The 21389-nt window shown below is 48.3% G+C and overlaps 1 protein-coding gene and 1 long non-coding RNA gene across 3 annotated transcripts in view; one reads left to right on the top strand and one right to left on the bottom strand.

Moving 5' to 3' along the window:
* TP53I11 (tumor protein p53 inducible protein 11) overlaps window positions 1-21045 on the top strand; it is a 41815-nt gene extending 20770 nt beyond the window's left edge. Inside the window, exons 2-7 of one of the 2 annotated variants that reach the window (XM_067557601.1) lie at window positions 6445-6608; window positions 12042-12100; window positions 13917-13965; window positions 14427-14523; window positions 16319-16420; window positions 18757-21045. In XM_067557601.1, the coding sequence (XP_067413702.1) occupies window positions 6480-6608; window positions 12042-12100; window positions 13917-13965; window positions 14427-14523; window positions 16319-16420; window positions 18757-18890 (570 nt within the window). In that variant the 5' untranslated portion in view covers window positions 6445-6479 and the 3' untranslated portion in view covers window positions 18891-21045. Of the gene's footprint in view, window positions 1-6444; window positions 6609-12041; window positions 12101-13916; window positions 13966-14426; window positions 14524-16318; window positions 16421-17210; window positions 17679-18756 lie in introns of those variants that run through there. The other variant, XM_067557602.1, reaches the window with a different exon arrangement.
* Window positions 11957-17142, bottom strand: LOC137159388 (uncharacterized). Its single transcript, XR_010921624.1, has 3 exons — window positions 17092-17142; window positions 16698-16850; window positions 11957-12053 (listed from the first exon to the last, which is right to left on the bottom strand). It is a non-coding gene; the product is annotated as an uncharacterized lncRNA (long non-coding RNA).
* Window positions 21046-21389: the final 344 nt, after the last annotated feature.

Here is a 21389-nt window from a genome sequence, read left to right as displayed (position 1 = left end):
CCCCCTTGCAATCAGACTGAGATTACCAAACTTGTTTCACAGGGGCCACTGAACACCTGTCCAATGGTGACAACTTTTGGTGACAGCTGACATGTCAGTTGGAAGCTGACGACCTAGAAGCTAAAAGAACCGTATTCCATTCCCCTGACTCAGCCAGTTCCCCTGGTTAAAATGAAAATGAAGCTGAAATAAAAAGTTTGGTGTCTGTGTTTGTCTTTGAGCTATTTGCAGACATAATGCAATGCTGGGCCTTCTACAAGGGAGAAATGGCTTTGCCTTTGAGCATCTTATATTCGTTTTCTGTGTCAGGGAAATCTTCATCATGCCCCTGAAATGTTTCAGTTGGGCTGAGTGAAGATTTAGTGCACAAATGGCAATGGCAAGTGGAATCACAAGGCAACTTCTCTTCTGAATTCTTTGGTGTCTGGGCAGATTAATAGATATTAGAAATATAAATGTTAAATTTCTTAACTTTTACCTGAGGCGTGTTTTACAAACACTAACAAAGTGATCCTCTTATTGCCTTTGGGAGGTAGAAATTATTTTCCAGATGAGGCACAGAACCAGATCCTATGCCATGCCAAAGCTGTGTTTTTTGGTTGGGGTCTGGGTATATTTACACATGTTGCCTTAAGTGGCCTTTCTATTCTTCCTGCCCAATCCAGTGTTGTCTTGGCTGTTGGCCAGTCTCCTGGCACAACTTAGAGCAGCCTCAGGGTACATAGTACTAATGGTGATGTGAGCAAACATCAACTAAGAATTGGACTGAGACCCAGCAACTCATTTCACAGAGGCCATTGACCAGTCGTCGGATGAGAATGAATTTTGGTCTCAGTTGGCCTTGGGTCAGAGATGAACTGGTGCTCTAAAGACAAAAGGCTCCATATCACATGCTCAGTCCCCTCAGCCATCCAATCCTATCTACCTCACCCTAGGAAACAATGTGGTGATGAATATCCTCCAGCTCTATTCATCTTCTTTTTTTAAAAAAAAACAAGCAAACCCAAAACCAGATATCCTTCCTCTGAAACCTCTGGCCAGGAAGAGAGAGAGAGCAGGAGGCAGGATCAACATTCTTTTTCTGCGATATAGCCGCAGGGGCCTGGTGAGATGTTGTGTGGAGTGACTCCCCACCCATGCATCCCCCCTCACTAAAACTAATGAGCCCAAATCTATGAAGCTCACAAGGAAGGGCTTCTATATGTTTGGAAACCAGGAGATGCTGCTGCTTAGGCTCAATTCCTCTCCCTCTGGCAGATTTTGTGTGTCTTAGCAAGTTTCCCACTTTCTTCTTCCCCCACCCAGCCAACATCGGAGGGGATGAATAATTCAAACATGCAACTCTGCTTCCGCAGAGGAGAGCATTAATCATTCTGAGAGGCTGAGCCATAAGGCTCTGCACTGCTCCTCTCTCTACTATCCCCAGCCATATCCCTAGGGGCAATGGGGTCAGAAGTACAAAGCACAACTCTGGATTCCTTTGCTTTGGGGAGCTAGCATTAGGCACTTAACATTAATGTTAACAGCCATTAATTTGTCAGTGTCAGCGATTCTGCTAACCAGCCCATCCACACTAAACCATCACCTCCTCCTTTCTTCTGGGAGGCTGTTTGGCCTTGTCACACACGAATCCTTTGACAGAAGGTTTCAGGGAGAGGTCAGGGGAAGATTCAGGCTTTAGCCCCTGTAACGTGAGACTCCTCAGACTGAGCCAGCCCTGGTGTGGTTGCTCTTCACTAGTTAGTGACAACCTTGAGTCTTGACTGTCTCATTCAGTCTTTCTTGTTCTCCAACTCATTTCATCCAGTGATGGATGGAAACTGAACAGTCCTGAGATTCACTTTGGACAAGAGGAGCATCTGACAGCCCAGACACTTATTTAGACTGATCAAAGTGCCTTTGATCAGAACAGGGGGCTAGAAATATCACAACAGGCCTTCCAATGGCATCTCAGGTGCTTCCTGATTCCAGCCAAGTTGGAAATGCCAAGGGAGCAAACTATCTCAGTACTTGTGCTTTAGTGTCCAGCCAGGAAGTAGAGGCAGCAGGAACTGGGAGGAAATGATAAAAATGTTTGCTGAGGTTTCTGGAGCCCTGGATTTGGGGGGGAGGCTTGGGGGCACAGGTTCCACTCAAGTTTTGGGCATAGATTTAGTTCAGATTTTGTGACCATTTGGATCTGATATGGTGGCAAAATCCGAGTTAGTTAATTACTCCAAACTGCTTCTCTAGACTCTTGCTTTAGCCTGCCTGGCTTGTCCTATAGTGTGGGAAAGGGATCCTGGTTCCCATTTCCCTTCTCACTGGCTAAATCTCTCTAGGTTCTGGCTGCTGCAGTTAGCTGTATTGCAGCTACTTGTGAGGATGACTGAAGGGGGCTAGGCCCAGTTCAACAGCTCAAAAACCTTGGATTGTACTTTTGCAAAAGGAGCGTCTGGAAGAGAATAAACAACAGAACTGTGTAGGTGGAAAGAATTCTGCCAATAGTCTGGTCAGAGCCATGTCATTTAACTCCTTTTGAGTACAGGAGTCAGCCATGACCCAGTGATGTACCGAGGGGCCGGGGGGGGGGGCATGTCCCCGGGTGCTGGCCGGGCCCTCGAAGGAGGAGCCGCTACCCACTGACATGTGGGGTGGCTGTGCCGACCCGTCCCCTCTGCCTCCTGTTCTCCCAGCCCTTCTGCCGCCGTGCTGGGCAGTGAGAGAGCCGTGGGGACTCGGGCTGTGCAGGGGCCAGGCACCCCCTGCCGCCAGGGGACATCTGCCCCTGTCACTCCTGCTCCCTGCCGTACTCACTGCCCCCCCCAGTGGGGGGGGGGAAGGGAGAGGGAGTTGGGGAGAGCAGGAAATCAACTTACTGACCCCTCCTGCTGCTGCCAATGGCGGGTGGAGGAGGAAGGCACAAATACAAGACTCACAGTATGCCACTGCCATGACCTTTAACCCAAGATCCTGTGGGTTTGTGTTCTGGAAATAGTTGGCACTCTTCGGGAATTCCCAGACCAGAGCAACAGTTGGCTCCTGATCTGTCACCAGCATAGGCTCTGCTAGAGAGCACTGTTCATCTGATGACTTATCTTCATTACATGCTTAACTCAGGCTCAGCCATGAGTTTCCACTTGACGTGTTCCACATTCACACAGCCGTGTGCTATATGGCAAGGCAGCCATTACTACCTCAGCTATAGGGCAGACCCTGAGGTAGCTGTTAGGGTGTATTGCTACCCTGAGGTGACAGCAGCCACAGACCATTGCAACAATCAAGGCATGATGGCCCTCCAATCCCTCCTCATAGCCCCTGGACTGGAAATAAACTATTGATTGGCCTTTGCTCAGCTTCCTGCTTGCAGGAAGCTGTTTCTCTGGCTTCAAATGCTGGAGATGTGTGATACAGATCAATGGCCACTAACAAACCCATGCATCAGCATGCTGTCACCTGGCTGTATGAATGCACCTGAACCTTGGTGCAGCTTTGGGCTGAACTGAGCAAAACCCATGACTTTAACTTGACAAAGAGAATAGAACAGCACCATGAGCTGTGGCACTGTACTGCTTGTCCTGGCCAGATACAGTACCAGTGCAGATGTAGGGTGTGACAGCAGGACCCTGTTACTGGGCTTTCACTGGTTAACTTACCCTATGAATGGTTACTCTGTGCTTAGCATGCAATGAAGACCTAGCTTGAACCAGGGAAATCTTACAGTTGGGGGGACTTTCTTCACACCTGACACCAGAATAGCTTCCTTCAGCTAACATCTCAGCTGGGATATTCTGAGGAGCCCCATCCCCTTTTGTCAGCAAGGTTATGTCTACACAACAGCCGAGAGGGTGTTTTCCAATGTGGGTAGACAGATGCACTAGCTCTACTGAAGCTCACACACTAAAAATAGCAGTGTGACTGTGACAGCTTGTGCTAGCTGCCAGAGTCCAAACCCATCTGTCCTCCTGGTAACATACTTGGGTGGCTAGTCAGAGCTGCCACCCATGTCTCTATGGCCACACTGCTGTTTGAGGATGCTATGCTGAGCACAGCTAGCATGTGTCCATTTACCCACCCTGGGACCCATACCGCCCATTTGCAGTGTAGATATACCCTAGCACAGATTCCACTCTCTGGGAACAGCTGTGGGGAAATCTGGACTGAGCAAGGGATTTGCCAGACTAGAGTCCCATCCCTGCTCAGAAAAAATGTTTGTTTTTAGACCAAGCCAAGAGGGAATGAAGGCAAGTAAGACAGAGAGACTGTCTTGTCTGAGAAGGTGCCAAGCAATTTTCAACTGTAGTAGGTGTGTGGGAGGTGTGTGTGGGGGGGGGGAAGGTGAGGAGAATGACAGAGACATCATGCCCGCCCTCCATAGGACAGATGCTTCCCTTTCTCTCTGTCTCTGTCCCTCCTCCCCATTCCTTTCTCCTAGTCTTGTGTTTTGTTCTTTTCTAGGTTTTCTTTGTTTTTGTTTTGTTTGTTCCTCTTTCCCCTTGTGGTTGTCCTTTCCTGTCCAGCCCATTCCTTAAAGGCTACATACTTTTCAAAGTGGGCATATCTCTAGTGACCTTATGGGACTGTGCTCCTGTGGAACTCAATTCAGCCAATGGAAGAGAAGATTGAACTGGTGGATTGTAGCTCTTTACACATGGGCTACATTAGGATCTGCTGCAGAAGCAGGAAGGGAAGGTAAATGAGCTACATGCCAGTTCCCCATATCCCATGCTGTGCATCCCCATTTGTTTACTTGCAGCTTTCTTCACCCCCAACTGCTTCCCTAGAGCAATTTAATTTAATGTCCTCTAGGTTGGGAAATTCTGCGAGAAGATGCTAAGCTCCTGATTTCACAGTCTGTCTCAAACATCACTTTATGCCAGGATGAACAAAGTGAGGCTCGCAGGCCAAATGCACTGCCATGGTTCTTCCATTAAGTTCATGGCTGTCCTCTTTAATATAGAGGAACAGCTGGAAGACACCACACATCCCAGCATGCAATGCTACACAGACCAAGGTGGAGCACTGCATCCTGGGGCCTCCAGTCCCCACAGTCTATTCCTTGCATGTCTGTATTAAAGATGAGGGTGGCTGCAATCTGCTCTTTGACACAAGTTAGGTGAAGTCCTAGGGTCTCTGTCACGTTGACAGAACTGTCTGTCTGCACTACATTCCCCACAGTCATATCGCATGATGGTCCTTCACTTAAACAAAGCTCAAGCACCCCTGCCTTCTGCAGTACCATCCTCTTTTCTGAGGGGATCCTAGTGAGAGAATATGTAATCACAGAAAGATGGCATAAATGAAGGACTGTCAGACCTTATGGTGAGATATCAGAGGAGACTGTGTTACCCAGGCCCTTGCTAATGTGGTCTATTCATGAGCATGAGTGCTGTGGCAGGCAATGTCCCTTTAAGAGCATTTAGTACCAGCTAGCCCTACTTGGATTGGCTGGGCTCCCCCTTCTTCTGTCATCTGGAGCGAAGACAGGCTCCCAGCTGATAACAAAGCTCTTCCACCCACTATAATTAGGAAGATAAAAGCACACAGAGCAGGGGTTTAATTGGAGCAGCCATGAAAAGAATGTTTATGCTGCAGGTTTCTTCTATGGTTTTTGAGCCACTTTTGTGGCTTCTGAGGAAACTCAAAATGTAGAATTTATTCTCTGTGGACAGAATTTCCTTGGCTCTTTGATGTCGTGAAAGAGGAAGGGGTGTCTAGGGCTGCAGCTGCTGCTGCTTTGTTCACTGGAACTCTAATGGGCAGCTCCCCGGCGGTTACCAGTGTGAAATGAGTTGGTGGGTCTCTGTTCCTGCGGGGACACATGTCCACATTACAAAAAGTACCCTCACAATGGGCCATATGGCACTCCATGCTCATAGAGAGGCCTAAGACTGAACAGGCCATGGAGACACGGCACTTCCTTTGCTCCTAGAAGGGGTCATTCCTGGTCAGGGAATTAGAGGGGAGGCCAGTCTGCACTGTTGCTGCCTGTACTTGACTTGTTCTGGGACGAGAGGACATCAGTCCCTAAGGCTGGCACCTGTCACTAGCACTAAAGTACATACATTAAAGCCACAGAACCTCCTTCCTAGATGTCCTATGGAAGCCACGTGAAACTGGTTGCCTCCTGCCCCATATAAAATGAGTCTCCTTTTTCAAGCCCTGGTGCTGCTTTCATTCAAATAGATATGGAGGTAAGAAATAGGTAGAAATGCTGCTCCTTAGTTCAAAATGAAGTAACAAGAATCCTCTCTCTGCCCAGCTGCGGGCAAATCTAGTCTGGCCTGTCATGAGAACAGCAATGCCCCACTCTTGTTCACGGCACACTCCAGCTAATGAGCTTGTTCCTGCCAGGTGCTGTGTGCCGTTGAGAGGGGCTAAGCGTCTTCAACTCCTTTAATGGGAGGATGTTATCTCTCAAGGGATGCTCCTTGTCAGCACTCCTGACTTCCTCTGTCCTTTCAGTTTCTACCCAAGCCAGAAACTGCACGTGAGCCACCATGGCGACCAAACAGCCCCCACCTCTAATGAAGAAGCACAGCCAAACAGACCTGGTGAGCCGACTCAAGACACGGAAGATCTTGGGGGTTGGAGGGGAAGATGATGATGGGGAAGTTCATAGATCTAAGGTAAGAACCACCTCCGTGCACTGTGCTAATGTAACGCTATTCTGGGTGTGCGGGTTGAGGAATTTGGATGGTTCTAAATGGAGAGAGTGGGGATTATGCTCTTTGCTGGAGGAGGGGGATTGAAAAAGGCTCTTGCAATGGGTCAGACACTGGTTGTCCCTGGGGAGAATGGGAACTTGCACCTCCTTCCCCCATTGTGCCCCTCATTGCCATCTCTCTGCCCAAAGAGGGGAAAACTGGTTCCAGGCCAGTTTGGAATTCAAATCAAGTGCAGGGGGCACAATCATGCTGTTATTACTTGAGCAAAACCGTCATTGATGGAGAAAGGAGAGAGGAAAGGGCAAGTGAGGGGGAACAACTTGGCAATCCATCTCTGAATCCTACGTTCCTTGGGTCTGGATAGATGTTAGCAATGGTCTACTGAAAAAGACTTGCAGAGACCTGTGGAGGTCCAAAGCTGGGAGATGCTCTGCATCAGGAATCTTCTGTGGCATGCAGCTAAATGAAAAGGTCACTAAAGAGACATTTCACCGCAGAAGAGTAGCCAAAAAAATGTGAGAAATGTCAAAGACCAGATAAATAGTGAGATGAGGCTCAGCTGGAGACTCTCCTTTCTTCTGCCTGAGATAAAAACAAAGTGGTGGTAGTAGGGAGGGAGGAGCCCAAAGCAAAAGCCCCAGATCAAACACATCCTAAACTTTGGGGAAATTCAGATTTGAATTTGAACCGTGCAGTTTGGGCCTGTTTCTAGGATGGGCAAAACCAAAATTCTGGACAGAGAGCTGGACAATCTGAGGCTCAGACCTCTCTCTAGCAGATGCAAGCTGAACTGAGGGAAGACTTGTTTGGATGGTGGGGCTCAGTCCCTGCCCTGGGGAAAGGAACTGAGCAAAGGGGATGTCTACTTCTAAAAACCTTTGTGAATGTAGAATAATAGCCTGCTTGGTGAAGCAACCTGAAATGTGATGGGACAGGGGGAAGGAGTAAGATACATGGAGAGGGCAGGAAACAGGGAGACAACAGAGGCATGTATGAGGAGGGGAAATGGGAAAGAATGTGCTCAGGGCAAGAGAAAAGGGGAAGTAGGGAGAGGCAGTGGACTGGTTATAAACTAGGATGGGATCTCTGAAATCCTAGCATCTGCTTATCTGTAAGATTAATAATAGCCCATCCCCCAGATCACCACAACATATTATCTTTGCTGTGTAATAATCATTGGAACCTACACCCAGTGAGAGATTCTGGAGAGAGAGAGAGAGAGTCACTCTGTGACCATTTGAATCTTTCCTTGTCCTTTTAATGCATCAAGCCCTTCAGGAAGTGCTTTGCAACTGAGATGCAGCCACATCTGGTGTGGTATACAGAAGCATCTAAGCCGTGGGTGGAATTGAACTGCCAGGCATGTGGAGGCGGCAGGGCCTGGAGTTTCAAGCTGCTCTTCTCACCTTATTAGAGATGGTGCTTTATAAATTTGGGAATATGCATAACTTTGTGGGTGGTTTATGTTCCCTTTGAGAATACAGATATACACACATCCATCTCTCTCCCTCCCTCCCTCTCCCCCCTCTCTCTCTCTCTCTCTCACACACACACACACACACACACACACACACACACACACACACACACACACACACACACACACACAGCTTCATCTTTCTTTTTGTCTCTGTCACCATCCCACTCACACACACACACAACCATGTATTGCTCATACAGAAACAGAGTTCTCCATAGTCAGCAGTGCCTGTGTAAGAGAAATAACACAGAATCTTTTGACAGGGGATTGCAAAGGATGGGAACTGCAAGACACTGAAAAGCAGCACTGACAGTTGCTTGAAGGAATTAGTCGTTAGGCTTGATCCTCGGTTGAGCTCATGCTGGGTGCAGCTTAGCGGGGGAGACAGAAGCGGTTTTGAGACCTCCCCTGATATCAGGGCCATATTGGGGCTGAATCAGCCCCCACACAAGTCAGAGCAGCCACAAGAATGGTCCCCTTAAGGCTCATAACATTGGCCCAGGATTGACAAAACAGTACACTCAACCCCCACTCCTTTTCACCTCTGTCAGTCCACATTCCCTTTCTTGGCATGCCCTGGAATGCCCCAAGTAGGGAGGGAAAGTGAAGGGGTTTTGGGTAACTTTATATCACCAGGAGCTTCCTCTCCATTAGAAGAACCCCCAACTTGTCCTTTAGGAGTGTGTCACTGGAGTTGCACAAAGAGGACTTAGTCACAGATGAGGATCTGGCCCATAGTCTTGGGATTAAGAGATGAAAAAGACATATAGTATCAGGTCACCCTCAGTAGATCATTGTCCACATTTAATTGTACCTGAATCCTTTATCTAAGGCCTGGTCTACACTTACCTTCAAATTCAGCAGCAGTCGACCGGTAGCTTGTGCAACTCCCGTTGACTTTGTAACTCCTCTTCTACGTGGCATCTTCACTGCGCTGTGCCACTTGAGGGGGTGGTTTTAACACGTCCACTTCTGGATCAGCTGAACTGGTCTTCACTGACCGCTCAATCGATCCAGATAGATCGATCTGACAGCGGAGAATTTGCTGCCGTCAGTGAAGACGTACCCTCAATCACTTTCAAAATGTTAGGGCTAGGGCTGGGCTTGGAAGGACTGTCCAGTTGATCATATCAGTCCAGACTTGCCCTTTTGAGGCTCATTTAATCTGAGAGGCATGCACAAATCAAAACCCCACATACAAGCACACCCAAACCTTTGGGGGTGTTCACAGTTCAAATCCAGCTCTGAACTTGACAAATGACCCTCTGTTTTGAAAGAGTTGAACCGGATTGATACATGCACCCCAGCACAGCCAGTTCCTGATTCTAATTTAGAAAGTTGAATTCAAGGTAACTGTTTTGGAATCATTAATGTGAGATGTAGCAGGGAAGGAAACTGGCAATTGGCAATGCTTGAGGAAGAACAGCAACACTTCCTTGGGTGGGAACCTGCACAGGAAAAGATCCCTTGGAATTGGGTATTCACAAAAGTTGTCTGCTGCCTTGGTATGTCTGATCCAGAGAGATGTGTCATTATGTTTTGCCTGGAGCTTAAAACAAATCTATGTATATGAAAAGAGTTTTGGTGCATTAACCAGGGGGTGAAATGTGCCCAAAATGCTAATGGAAACTTGATAGCTGAAAGCCACCTGGACTGTAATGAGAAGGGATCACTGATCTCTCACTGTCAACTCCTTCCACCTCTACTTTAATTTCTAGAATCCCTTTGCCAGAGAATGCTGCTGCTATTGTTTTCCTCAGACTTCTGCAAAGCATGGAGATGGACTATCATGGCATGAATAAAGAAGCAGTTTAAGTACAATGCACTATGCTCTTCTGATGGGCTAAAGTTGGTTGTAAACTGCTATGGACATTAATGGATATGAACTCAGTCTTCAGATTACTAAACCACTGCTGGAATTTTGTCAGGGTACCCATTAGGTGACTTTGAGCTTGTGCTTTATGCACTCAGCACATCCAGTCAATCTACTCAGCACAAACTGATGCAGGTATCTTGGAAATTGGTGCAATTATTTATAAGACGCTCCTGGTGCCCAAAGAGGATTGGGTTGCAAATGGGTGTGTGGAGTCTGTTTGTTCTTTTAAAAAAAGCAAACAGACAAACAAAAACCCAACAGATCCAGGGAACTGCCCAGTGCTCCTCTGGAAGGCCACCTGAGCCAAGTCTTCCCTTGGAACATTATCCTGCTGAGTTGCCCCCTGGACACCCCCTGGGACTAGTCTGGCCCTGGAGGGCTTAGAAAGAGAGTGCTTGCCTAAACTTGTCTCAGCTGTAAGTAGCACATTGCAGCCCTTAGAGCTTCCCCCTGCCTTTCCCTACATGCAGGAAACAACACAGATTGGAATGCAAAGCTGTTTTTTCCTCCCCAGCTGACAATGCTGGCTGGAGACAGGCAGGAAGCTACCAGGGCTGCCTGTGTCACCTTTGTTCTCATCTGCTTGGTAAAGGTCTCTCTTTCCTCTGCATAGTGCCCCCTTTGTTGGTGTTGCCTTGTGCGCCTAAAGGGAGGCCTTTCTGCTGCGGTTCTCCTTTAATCTCCTAAATGATCCCTTGCTGAGTTCCTGATCAGCTCTGGAACAAGATGGACACCTTTTGGGTTTGCTTCCTCCGGTGCCCCCACATCTTTTGATATAAGAGTACTGAATTTTGGCTCCCTCCTTAACTTCATTCCCCACAGCCATGCCAGTTGGACTAGATGATACCAATCTGACAGATCCAGTTTAGGAAACCTCCCCTTTGACTCTCCGAAGACATGCCTTTATTCTAAGTGGTTTTTAAATGGCTTCTTGCCAGCAGGATCCCCATTGGAGCAGAGACAGTTCAATATCCCCAGGAGAGTGGAAGGGACTGTGTCTCACATCTGAGGTATGCTAGGCCACCTGTAACTAGCCTTTCTTCTGCTCCCATTCCCTGCCTCCAGTCTCCTGCTGGTGCTCATTTACTCCAACTGGCTCCTGAGGTGTTTGGGAGCACCCCATAAACCAGCATACCCATTCTCAGGTTACCTCCTTTGAAATTCATGGGAAGTGGCCCATTGGATTCTTGAATGCATCTGAGGCTGTGCGGCTGTAATGGTGGGATTTGCTGAGCATGGTTTGTGAAAAGACTGAGGAGCCTTGAGTGAGATGGAGGCACCTTGGTAACTGTGCCACAAACATGGCACAGTTATTCTGCTATTCTGCACTCAGCTAAGCTCCCATCCTGATGGGGACATGTAGAGAGAACGTTTTAATGTTATCCAGAGTCTAGTAGCATGAAGCTGTGAAATCAGAGGGAATAGGGATAATGCTGTAGGGTCCTGTCTGCCTGCATTAATCCATAATTCCTCAGGGTATTCAACCCTCCTTCCCCCATACCTGGTTATGGGTACCCCTAGAACACTGCCTCTTGAACTGTGGTTGGAGGACACTTCCTGGTGGTCCACAGAATGGAATACTTCAAGGGGAGTGAGATCTGGGTGTGTGTGTGTGTCTGTTTCTAATGAAGGAAACCTGCTACAAAATGGACATTATTGGAGAATCATTACCCTATACACATCTCCACAGCCAACAACCACTGTCTGTGTAAGTAGAGAGCTGCTCCCTCCCACACATCAATGAGGAGACCCTCCACCAAGGGGAAAATATTGCATCTCATTCCAGTGAGAGGAAGAGACACTATTAAGAGAGGGAGTTTCCTTATAGAGTGTGGGGCTCCTGATAAGACTCAAATGACCTTTTGGGAACTTACCAAAGGGGGCCAACAGATCTTGATGAAGGGGAAGTGATTCCACCAAGTGGTGAGATCCCATGTGGGGCTGGAGACATGTCCTCTCCTCAGGCAGATGGATATTGTCTGCAGGAGCGTGGGGATAGGCTGGTCAGACACTTCACATGCTCTCATTTGAATTTCAGATCAGCCAAGTCCTGGGCAATGAAATAAAATTTGCTGTGCGGGAACCATTGGGGCTCAGGTAAGTTTCCATGAAGAGTCTGAGCACTCAGGCTGTCCGGTTAGGAGGGGAGTGCTGAGATGAAGAAAGGAGGTTTGGGGCTTAAATCTTTACATGGCTTGCTGCCTTCTCCCCACTACCATTTGCAGCCTTGCTTCCTCCTCAGCCTGGCTAGCCACAGAAGGGTGCACCTGGGGCTCTGTCAACACAGTGTTCAGGGAGGCTGATACTGCTTAGAACAGGACACGTGCTGATGGGTGTACAGGCTCTGCCAGGATGACCCTGAACATGAGGATCTCCGGTGAAGAGGTGGCTCACCCATGCAATATTCGGGTGGATGCCTCCTGTGCAGTAAGGAGTGTACTGGGTGATGCTTCCTTTGCAACGGGTGGCTTGTGTGCCCTGTGCAGGCTGAGTGGGTGGGGTGGAGTGCTGCACCATGCATAGCATGTTTCTCACCTGTGAAGTGAGGCTTTCCCTTGTGTGAGGTGTGTTGGTATCCCAACCTCTTTGATGGGCCTGTCCCAGTGATGTGCTGTGTGGATACCATTCACCTTGTGCATTAGGGCCCCGATTCTCAAAATTATTTAGGCATCTAACGTCCATTGAAATAATTGGAGGTAAGCACCTAAATACCTTTTGAGATCTGGGCCTAGGTGACCCTCCTCTGTGTAATGGGGGGGTCGAGTGGGGGCTCATACTCTTGTATGGTGTTTGGGAGGGTCTCCCCTGTGTTATGGAACAGAGTTCCTGGTTTTAAACATCATCTGGGATCTTAACCATGGAGGCGGAGGCCTAGCCTATCTCTGAACTTTGAATGTGGATATAACGCACTTTAAATTAAAAGGGGGCAAGCTGCCTTTTGAGGTGTTGCTGAGCCAGTGACTCATATAGGGTGAGAAACCTCAGGGCTGGCTTTGGACCTGTGAATTCTGTCATAAGGCAGGGCTGTATACTGCCAGAGTGTCCCAACTGTGGACTGGATGAGCTGTGAGTCTAATTCATGTGTCCCAAGGTGCATTGGGGTATCTGTGATAGCATGGATTAATTATGAGAGGAGGCTTTTTTGGGGGGGGGGGGGGGGGGGTTTAGTTGTAGACTCTTTTAGGCAGCTGTGAGCAAGTTTCCTCCTTCTGGGGGACACAACTTAAGGGACTACAAGGATCTGGGAGACACTGCAGCCTGTTGGCTGCAAGTAGAAGTGCAGCATCTTGGTGGAAAGGTGTGCAAAACGAGTCAGGATGGAGGAAAGGCAGTCTGGAGTAAAGGCAAATAGTGGGGGCTTCATGAGCCGATGAGTTTGGGGGTAAGCTGGGGTGTGCCAGGGGTTCTAAGGTGGTCCTGTAGCTGATGGGAATGCTCCAGTTGGATACCCAGCCCTGACTGGCTACTAAACCAAAGCTTGTGACTATATAGAGAAGCCTAAAAGAGTGGTGTAAGGAGAGAAACTGAATGTGTAATACCCAAGCCCATTAGCCTACCCCTTGATGCCCAAAGGATACCTGTCCCTGCTCCACTGATTTCAGTGGCACACAATCAGGCCTCAAATGTCTAGCTGAATTGTAGTAGGGGCTTCCTCGGTCAGCTGCCCCAAACTGATTGTGTTACAGCTAACCAGGAAATCCCTTGCTGGTTATCCCTATTCCATACTGGTTTCTCCTCAGTAGACAGCCTCTCCATCAACATAAAGGAAGGATCACGAACTGAATTACCTTCAAGCTGATATCCTGGGTGGGGGTGTTCTCCAGGACACAGTTGGGGCCACCCTGCTTGGGCAGATGGAAGAGTAAGGGTCTGAGGATCTCTGTGCCTCTGATCTGTGTTTCTTCCCATGCAGGGTCTGGCAGTTCGTCTCTGCCATCATATTTTCTGGGGTCGCCATCATGGTAAGTGGGAGAACCATTCCCAGAAAGAGCCCAACCCTTGGCTGCCAAAGCACAGTCCTGACACCGCATGCTCCTATGCATTATTTGGTCGTCACTGCCCTCCAACAGCTGCTGCCGCTTTCTCTCCCTGGCCTGTGATCGCACTGTGTCTGTAATGGTTTTTACCAACAGCTTCCCTAACAGCTTCCTCCTAACACCTGAGTCCCAGCCTCTTTTAGCAGGTTCATAAAACCACAGCTGGCAGCAGGGGTCTGTCACTGAGGAGAGCATGGAAGCTATTCCTCTGAAATCTCCCTTCCCCCTCCCCCAAGTGACCCAAAACACATGCAGAACCCCTATTTGCACAGTGTGTTCTCTCCATCCCAGGGGGAACTGCTGCGGTTCTACTGTTCATTGTTCCCAAGTGACCCTATCTCATGCAGAGCAGCTGAGTCTCTCTCTCTCTGTCCTGCCCCTCTTAGGCGCTCACTTTCCCTGATCAGCTCTATGATGCCGTCTTCGAAGAGGAATCTGTCAACAGCAAGACTCCCATTAGGCTGTACGGAGGAGCCCTTCTCAGTAAGTAAGGTGCAGACTGAGCTTTGAGATTCAGTCAGTGGGACTGAGAGGGGAGATGTTGGATAACTCAGAAGAATCATAATGCCTCAGGTAGGAGGAAGGAAAGTTCTGCACCAGACATAACCTGAGAGCTGGGTAGGACAGAGCTAGGCAATATCAAGGAAACTGCCACTTCAACAAAATTATTTTTTTGCAAAGAGGTCCAACTCCCTCAACTCCCTCGTAGCTCTAGGATCAAGAAAATCCCCTCCCTCCATACCTTCTCTAGTATTGTATTGCACAGCGGGAGCGGAGGAGATTCCATGCTGCCCGAAAGGGAATAGTAGACTGGATGGGCCACTGGTCCAAACTGGTGCAGCAGGAGGGTGGGGACACCAGTCTAGATGGGCCATTGACCTGATGCAGAACACGAGGGAGATGGGGATACTGAGCTAGACCAGCCACTGACCTGTTCCTGTGGCAATACCCGTGTCCCCCTGAGGCTGGAATCCTTTGGGGAAGTGGGGTTGCCTCCCCGGCTTCATGTTGTGCAACCTCCAGGCTTAGCAAGCATGGAAAAATTCAGAGCACTAATGAACACTTTTTTTCAGTGCCATGTGGGGAAGAGGAGGTGGTGGTGGCAGCAAAGCTGGAGGGTGGAGGATCTGAAGGTGGGAGACTTGGGGAGAGTGTAGTGCTAACAGATTTCTCTTTGGAATGACAATGAATAAATTGGTTTCACTTCAGTTCAGACTCCCAGGGTGGCATATATAGTGGGGAGGGGAGAAGCCTTCCCTGCTGCCTTTCATTAGCCCTAAACTTGCACATGCCACGCCCACAGGGTCAGATCACTCTGTGAATCTCTCTCTCTGATGCGGAGGATTATGAACAGAGGGAGCTATGGCTGGAGAGAGGGGATTGCTTACAACAGTGCAAGGTCTTTCTCACCTTCTTTTCATGGTGGCAAGAATTATACAAGGTGCTGTGCCTCGTGGGCAGCAGGATCAGGGGTTCTGGTACATAGGGAAAGTCTGTTCTGGGCTTATGGGCTGCCCATCTCCTTTCCTTAGCCTGTAGCAGCACCTGGCGGTGCAGAATGGAAGCACAGCATGGGCTGCCTGCTATTGAAACCACCCAATGCTGTAATACAGCTCCCCTTTTCTGGGCCCTGGTTTCCCTTTGTCTCCTCCCTCTGTCCCAGAGCTGCTGAACAGTGGTGCTTTTTGGGAAGGGCACAAACATGACTCAGAGCCATGTAAGGGAAAAGGCTCATGACTGGAGCTGGCTTATTTGAGATCTGGAATGTGGGGGGAGGGAGTTTAGCAGCTTGGTCAATCATGTGGGGAGGTGGGCACGGAGCTGCAGCTGGTTCTCCCCCATGGGGATGTCATGAATACCCATGTCCCAGTCAACAATCTCCCTGGCCCCAGGATTGTTCACAATGGGTCACTCTGGTCCCCATCCCATCTTCCTATGTTTGGTGTGCCTGCATTTCCAAAGCATTCGTTACCATGTTGTCTAGGTGCAGAGACAAGCTAGGTCACTGGATTGAGGCTGGGACAGTCTAGGAGTGTCAAGCCTGGAAGGTGGATCCATCCAGAATACATTGCAGCAACCCAGTCCATAACCTGGGGCCACCAGCACAACTCTGTCATGGCTGTTTGTGGCCTCACTCATTAGTTGTTGCTGCTTCTAAGATTCCCTGTGAGGAGAAGAGGAGCGGGGGGGGGGAGGGGGGGGGGGAAGGTGTCTCAGCTGCCCCTTTCCCCTACAATGTCTGTCTGTCTAGCAGTTCTGTCATGTGCTCTTGTCTCAGGTATCTCCCTTATCATGTGGAATGCCTTGTACACCGTTGAGAAGGTTGTCATCCGTTGGACCCTGCTAACAGAAGCCTGTTATTTTGGGGTGCAATTCCTAGGTGAGTAGCTCTCCTGAGAGGTAGGGGAGGAGGAAGCAGAAGGAATTGGCCACATGATCCTTCCTCACACAACTACCTGGAAAGAAGGGAATGCTATAAATGGCAAAGCAGTATAACTTGCACCGATTTGGCATTCAGCAGGGGAAAGATTATGCTCTTATTTACACTGGTGGAACTCTGGAGTCACCTCAGTGAATTTAGTGGCATTACCTAGACTTACTGTAGTGCAGCTGGGACCATCACTGGGCTCCTGGTGGTCTAGATGGACAAAACTTACCCAGCCAGAGGGCTGAAGAGAGAGGATACAGCAGAGGAGGCAGTCATCTATGTGGTCTGACACTTGGTACAACAATTGCTGTAATACTCAGCCCTCCTGGGCATGTTGGGTCTGATTCTCTGCCACTTAGCTTCTTGTGTGGTCATCTACAAACTGGGCATAGGAGGGTAAAGAGGGCATAAAGCTCTACAAAGTCACAAGGGTGGCTGCAGGCCAGTCACATCCCTGACCAGCCCTGGAAGGGTTTAAATGCCACACCCAGCATCTGTTCAGGCCCTTTCTGCAGGCTACTATTTATTGATTATGCCAACAATTTTCAACAAACCCCTCCCCCTTCAAACAGTTCAACATAAATCCAACAGCTACCTTGACTCTGATCCAGGGATTTACTTACCAGAGCTTCTATACTCCTGTCAGCTCTTCCCCCAAGTTGCCTATAGACTATCTGGCTGGGAATCACTTTATCATGGAACTAATTTGCTTTTTATAGTAGTTTTGTCTCATCCTTCACAGACATCAGCTGCTCCTCATTCATCTGACATCTTCCCAGCTGGGTCTGATGAGGCCCACTATCCAACCTAAACATCTGTTCTTAAAGTAGTTACAGTAGCATGCCTGTGGAAAGGGGGAACAAAACAAATGCCTGCGCGAGGCAGTGGAGAATTGGGCCCAGAATCTTACATCCTCCTTGCTGTTTCTTTTCCCACTACCCTCCCCCTATTCCTTCTACATGGGGGGCAAATTACATTTGTGTGCACACCCATGGAATGCCAGATTGGTCCAACTAACACTATTTTGCCCCTAACGCCCACTTTCCCACCTGCTTGCCCCCTAAGGCTCCATGCACTCCACAGCAGGGTGGAACTAACTTCTGTAGATAGATCTCTAGATTTGGTGGTGCTCTGGTGTGGCAGACTGGAAATTATATGAGAGCGTCACTTAATAAAAATCCTCCATTTTAATTTACATGAACTATAAACATTTGGCACAACATGCTCTGTTTTGATATTAAATTCAATATATGTTACACTGTTCACACATTGTTTCCTATATACCATGGTTTCTTCCATAGAGGGGGCCTTGACTGCTTTCTAGAGTAGCCATTGGGGAAAGTAACAAGTTTTGGGAGGGGAATAACTGCAACTTTTTACTTGAGGGAGCAGTTTGTTTGTTTCTGCTCTGGAGAAAAATCAACAAACTCACTATTTAACCTGTCAGCTGTAGATTTTTGGAATTAACACTGAGTAGGGTATTTCAGGCAGTGTGCCAGAAGATAAAGTTTTCTTTTCTATTTTAAATGATGGTGCATTGGTCCTGGGCAAAGGATAAACACCATGGCCATTTCTGTGGCTGTGAAATCACAAAATAGAGGGATCCTGTCCATACCCCATATGTAATTTACTCGAGTGTGGCCCCAGCATTATATTTGTTTTAAGATATATAATCAGTTTCTTAATGCTCCAAGTGAATCATGTACTGGGGCACCAATGTTAGAAGCAGAAAGAAGGATCGATGGGCAGAAAGCTGAGGGAGCTGGGCTTATTCAGTTTGAAGAAGAGAAGAGGGAGGGGGGATTTGATAGCAGCCTTCAACTACCTGAAAGGGAGTTCCAAAGAGGATGGGGCTAGGCTGTTCTCAGTGGTGGTAGATGAGAGAACTAGGAGCAATGGTCTCAAGTTGCAGAGGGGGAGGTCTAGGTTGGACATTAGGAAAATCTTTTTCACTATGAGGGATGGTGAAGGACTGGAATGGATTACCTAGGGCGGTGATGGAATCTCCATCCCTAGACATTTTCAAGGCCCAGCTTGACAAAGCCTTGACTGGGATGATTTAGTTGGGATTGGTCCTGCATTGAGCAGGGGGTTGGACTAGATCTCCTGAGGTCTCTTCCAACCCTAATCTTCTATGAGTCTATGAAATGGTAAAGCTATCCTGTAGTTTTCAGGATGGGTAAATCATCTTTTGAGAATCCCCACTAAAGGGCGCTAGAGAACTGCACTGTATTTATTTAAATGAACTCTGTTATTTTGCTATCAACCTGTGCCTTCTTTTCCTTCAGTTACCACCATCACCCTCATCGAGAGTGGCCGGATATCTGCAGGTGCCATGCTCCTCCTCGCCAGCCGGGCCCTCTTCATCCTTATCACAGTTTATTATTATTACCAAGTTGGACGGCGACCCAAGAAAATCTAATCCCTGATGCTTTCTGGGTTATGGGGTGGGGGTTTCTGTTGGTAATTTTGCATTCTTATTTTTTGTTGGTCCTTTTTGTTCTCAAGCAATTCCCTTCTTTTCCACTTATTGGCATGAATCAGTGTGTAAACCCGGTGCTGGTGCCATTGCCAGGGGAGGTGCAGGGGGATTGCTAACCCATGCCCTCCTGCCCCACATGTCCTGTCTAGCGAAGGCAAGAGAACGCAGCAGCGAAGGCTGACAAAATGTAAGGACTAGCCAGGCTCAGAGAAAATGGAGGAAACTGGCCACTGGAATCACAAGCTCAGAAACCTTTGAGCAAAGCACACAATAAGAGCAGCACATAAAAACCAAATCCCCGAGGGGAGGGGGAGCAAAGGCAGCCAGTTAAGGACTCAACCCATGCCCTGCAGGCTGGGAGCCTTTAAGCTAACCTCCCCAACACACACACATTTGGAGCCTTTCCCCCTTTAAGCCAGGACTGTGGGTACAACTCCATTTGCAAGTGGGTATTGTGGTGGCGTGTAGCAGTAACACACAATTTATCTACATTGCTGCTAGCCACTATGGAAATGGTGGCAGGAAAGCCTGGATTACCTACAACAAGAACAGAGGGTGACATCTTTATTCCCCCACCAATCACAGCACAATCCAAGACCGGTGAAACTCCAAGCCAAGCTGCATTCAAGTCTAGACTAGTGGGGATCTCTTCAGGGGGAGTGGTGCAAAACCGATGTCCCTGGGAATAGGAGGATGGAGAAAGAACACAGGGGTTGCATTAGGGGAGAAAGGTATGAGGCTGGGCAATAGTCTCTTTTAAGTATGAAGAAGACTCCGTGCCTTGAAGGTTTCATCCATAGGCTGTGCTGCCGCTGCTTCCCCCCTCCCCCGCTTGCCCTTCTTAATTCCCGTTGCTGTAGCTCCCCCGCTGGTGGTGATAGTGAAAATACTCCACTTATGTCCCGTCTATGCTAGAGCACCCATCTTTGCTGCTGCCGGTGGAGCTGCACCCTGTTAGCAAGAGTGAGGAAAAGCCTAGCGTCAATAAGGATGACAGTGGATACATCACTGTGGCTGGGGGTACCTGTATGAATCATACTCTAGTAAAGGGATGGATTGGATGAGCCAGCTAGTCTTTTCCACTCCTATTGTATAGTTACCAATTGCCTATTGGATTCAGCAGAAAAAAGGACCACATCCTGAAGTCTTCAGGATCCTATATGGCTGGGATAAAGAATGGCCAGGAAGGGGAAAGCACTAGGGACATGGTGCCTTCTCCCAACATGCTGAAGGCATAATAGGACTTCATTGGGCACTGACCACTTCCTCCCATTACTCTGGAGGCCAAGCAAGACTTAACCCTTGCTCCACAGTACTAGCTCTTTTACTCTTCTAGTGACAAGCATGAAGCAGAGACTATCTTGCCCTATAGACCTCCCACTATCATGTTGCTTGTTCTCCACTCGACTGAAGCCCGAAGGATGGGATAGATGACCTGGACTTATTCATGCATGAACATTGGGCGCTGTTGGGTTGGACCAGTCTGTGCACCAGAGTGGAGCTGACAGATCTGAAATGAGCATGTGCAGGCTTCTGGGAAGCAGAACTGTCTGAACAGTTGAGGTTTCTGCTGAAGGACATTAAAGGCCACATTTTAGTATAATCAGGGATTCTTTTCTGGCTGAAAGTTAACATGGACATCCAATGAGCATTCAAGGGAAAGCCTGCTGCCTCTTCCATACAACTATTCCCCAAAGCCTGTTTCTGTTACCTGCTTTTGGCATTTATAAACAGCTGCATGAACTTGGGCCGTTGTATGCATTGCACATCTGGGCTATGCAACGTCTTGTTAATGCTGAAAATATTGGAGCTGAGGATGTGATCATTAAAACAATGTGATCATTAAAAAGAATAGTGATAGCAGCCACAGGCTAAGCGCAGCAAGAGGCTAAACTACTTGATGCTGGTGTGTGTTACCTTCTAGCGTAGCCAGAAGATGCTAGTTGAAATTCATCATGATCTTCAATTCAGGTCTGGAAATGAACTGTAACTCAGTGGATCCTGGGTTTTTGGGTTACTTTCCTTTCAGCTGGAAAAGGCAGGCAGGGGCTGGGAAAGGATCTTTCTTTGGGGTAGAGGAAGAAAAGGACAACAACCCAGCCCAAGTCATGCTGTTCTGCTCAATATAGAGCAGTGCCCAGCATGACCTGTAGGCCCTGTGTCTCACCCCTTTAAGGGCAAATGCAGCTTGCATGGCTGTGTGCATGTTATATCCAGCACTGTTAGTGTTGCTATGGGCTTGAGTAAGAAAAGGTTCAGCATAGCCTAACCGCAAAGGCAAGGTACTGTATAACCAGGCTGACAGATGGGGTTGGGGAAAGAAACCACGGGACTATAACAAAGGCAGGTAAATCTGAGCACAGTGATTGTATTAGAAGAGGGGCTGCAGGCAGTAGGAGCTACAGATTTCTTGTACTGACGTCTTCTCCCTCTTGATCA

The sequence above is a fragment of the Emydura macquarii genome, unplaced genomic scaffold, assembly GCF_026122565.2.
Source record: "Emydura macquarii macquarii isolate MOO-44397 ecotype Brisbane River unplaced genomic scaffold, CSIRO-AGI_Emac_v2 contig_1876, whole genome shotgun sequence".
Classification (NCBI taxonomy): domain Eukaryota; kingdom Metazoa; phylum Chordata; order Testudines; family Chelidae; genus Emydura; species Emydura macquarii.
Note: the sequence above shows the minus strand (reverse complement) of the source record. Positions and strands in the feature narration are given on the sequence as shown.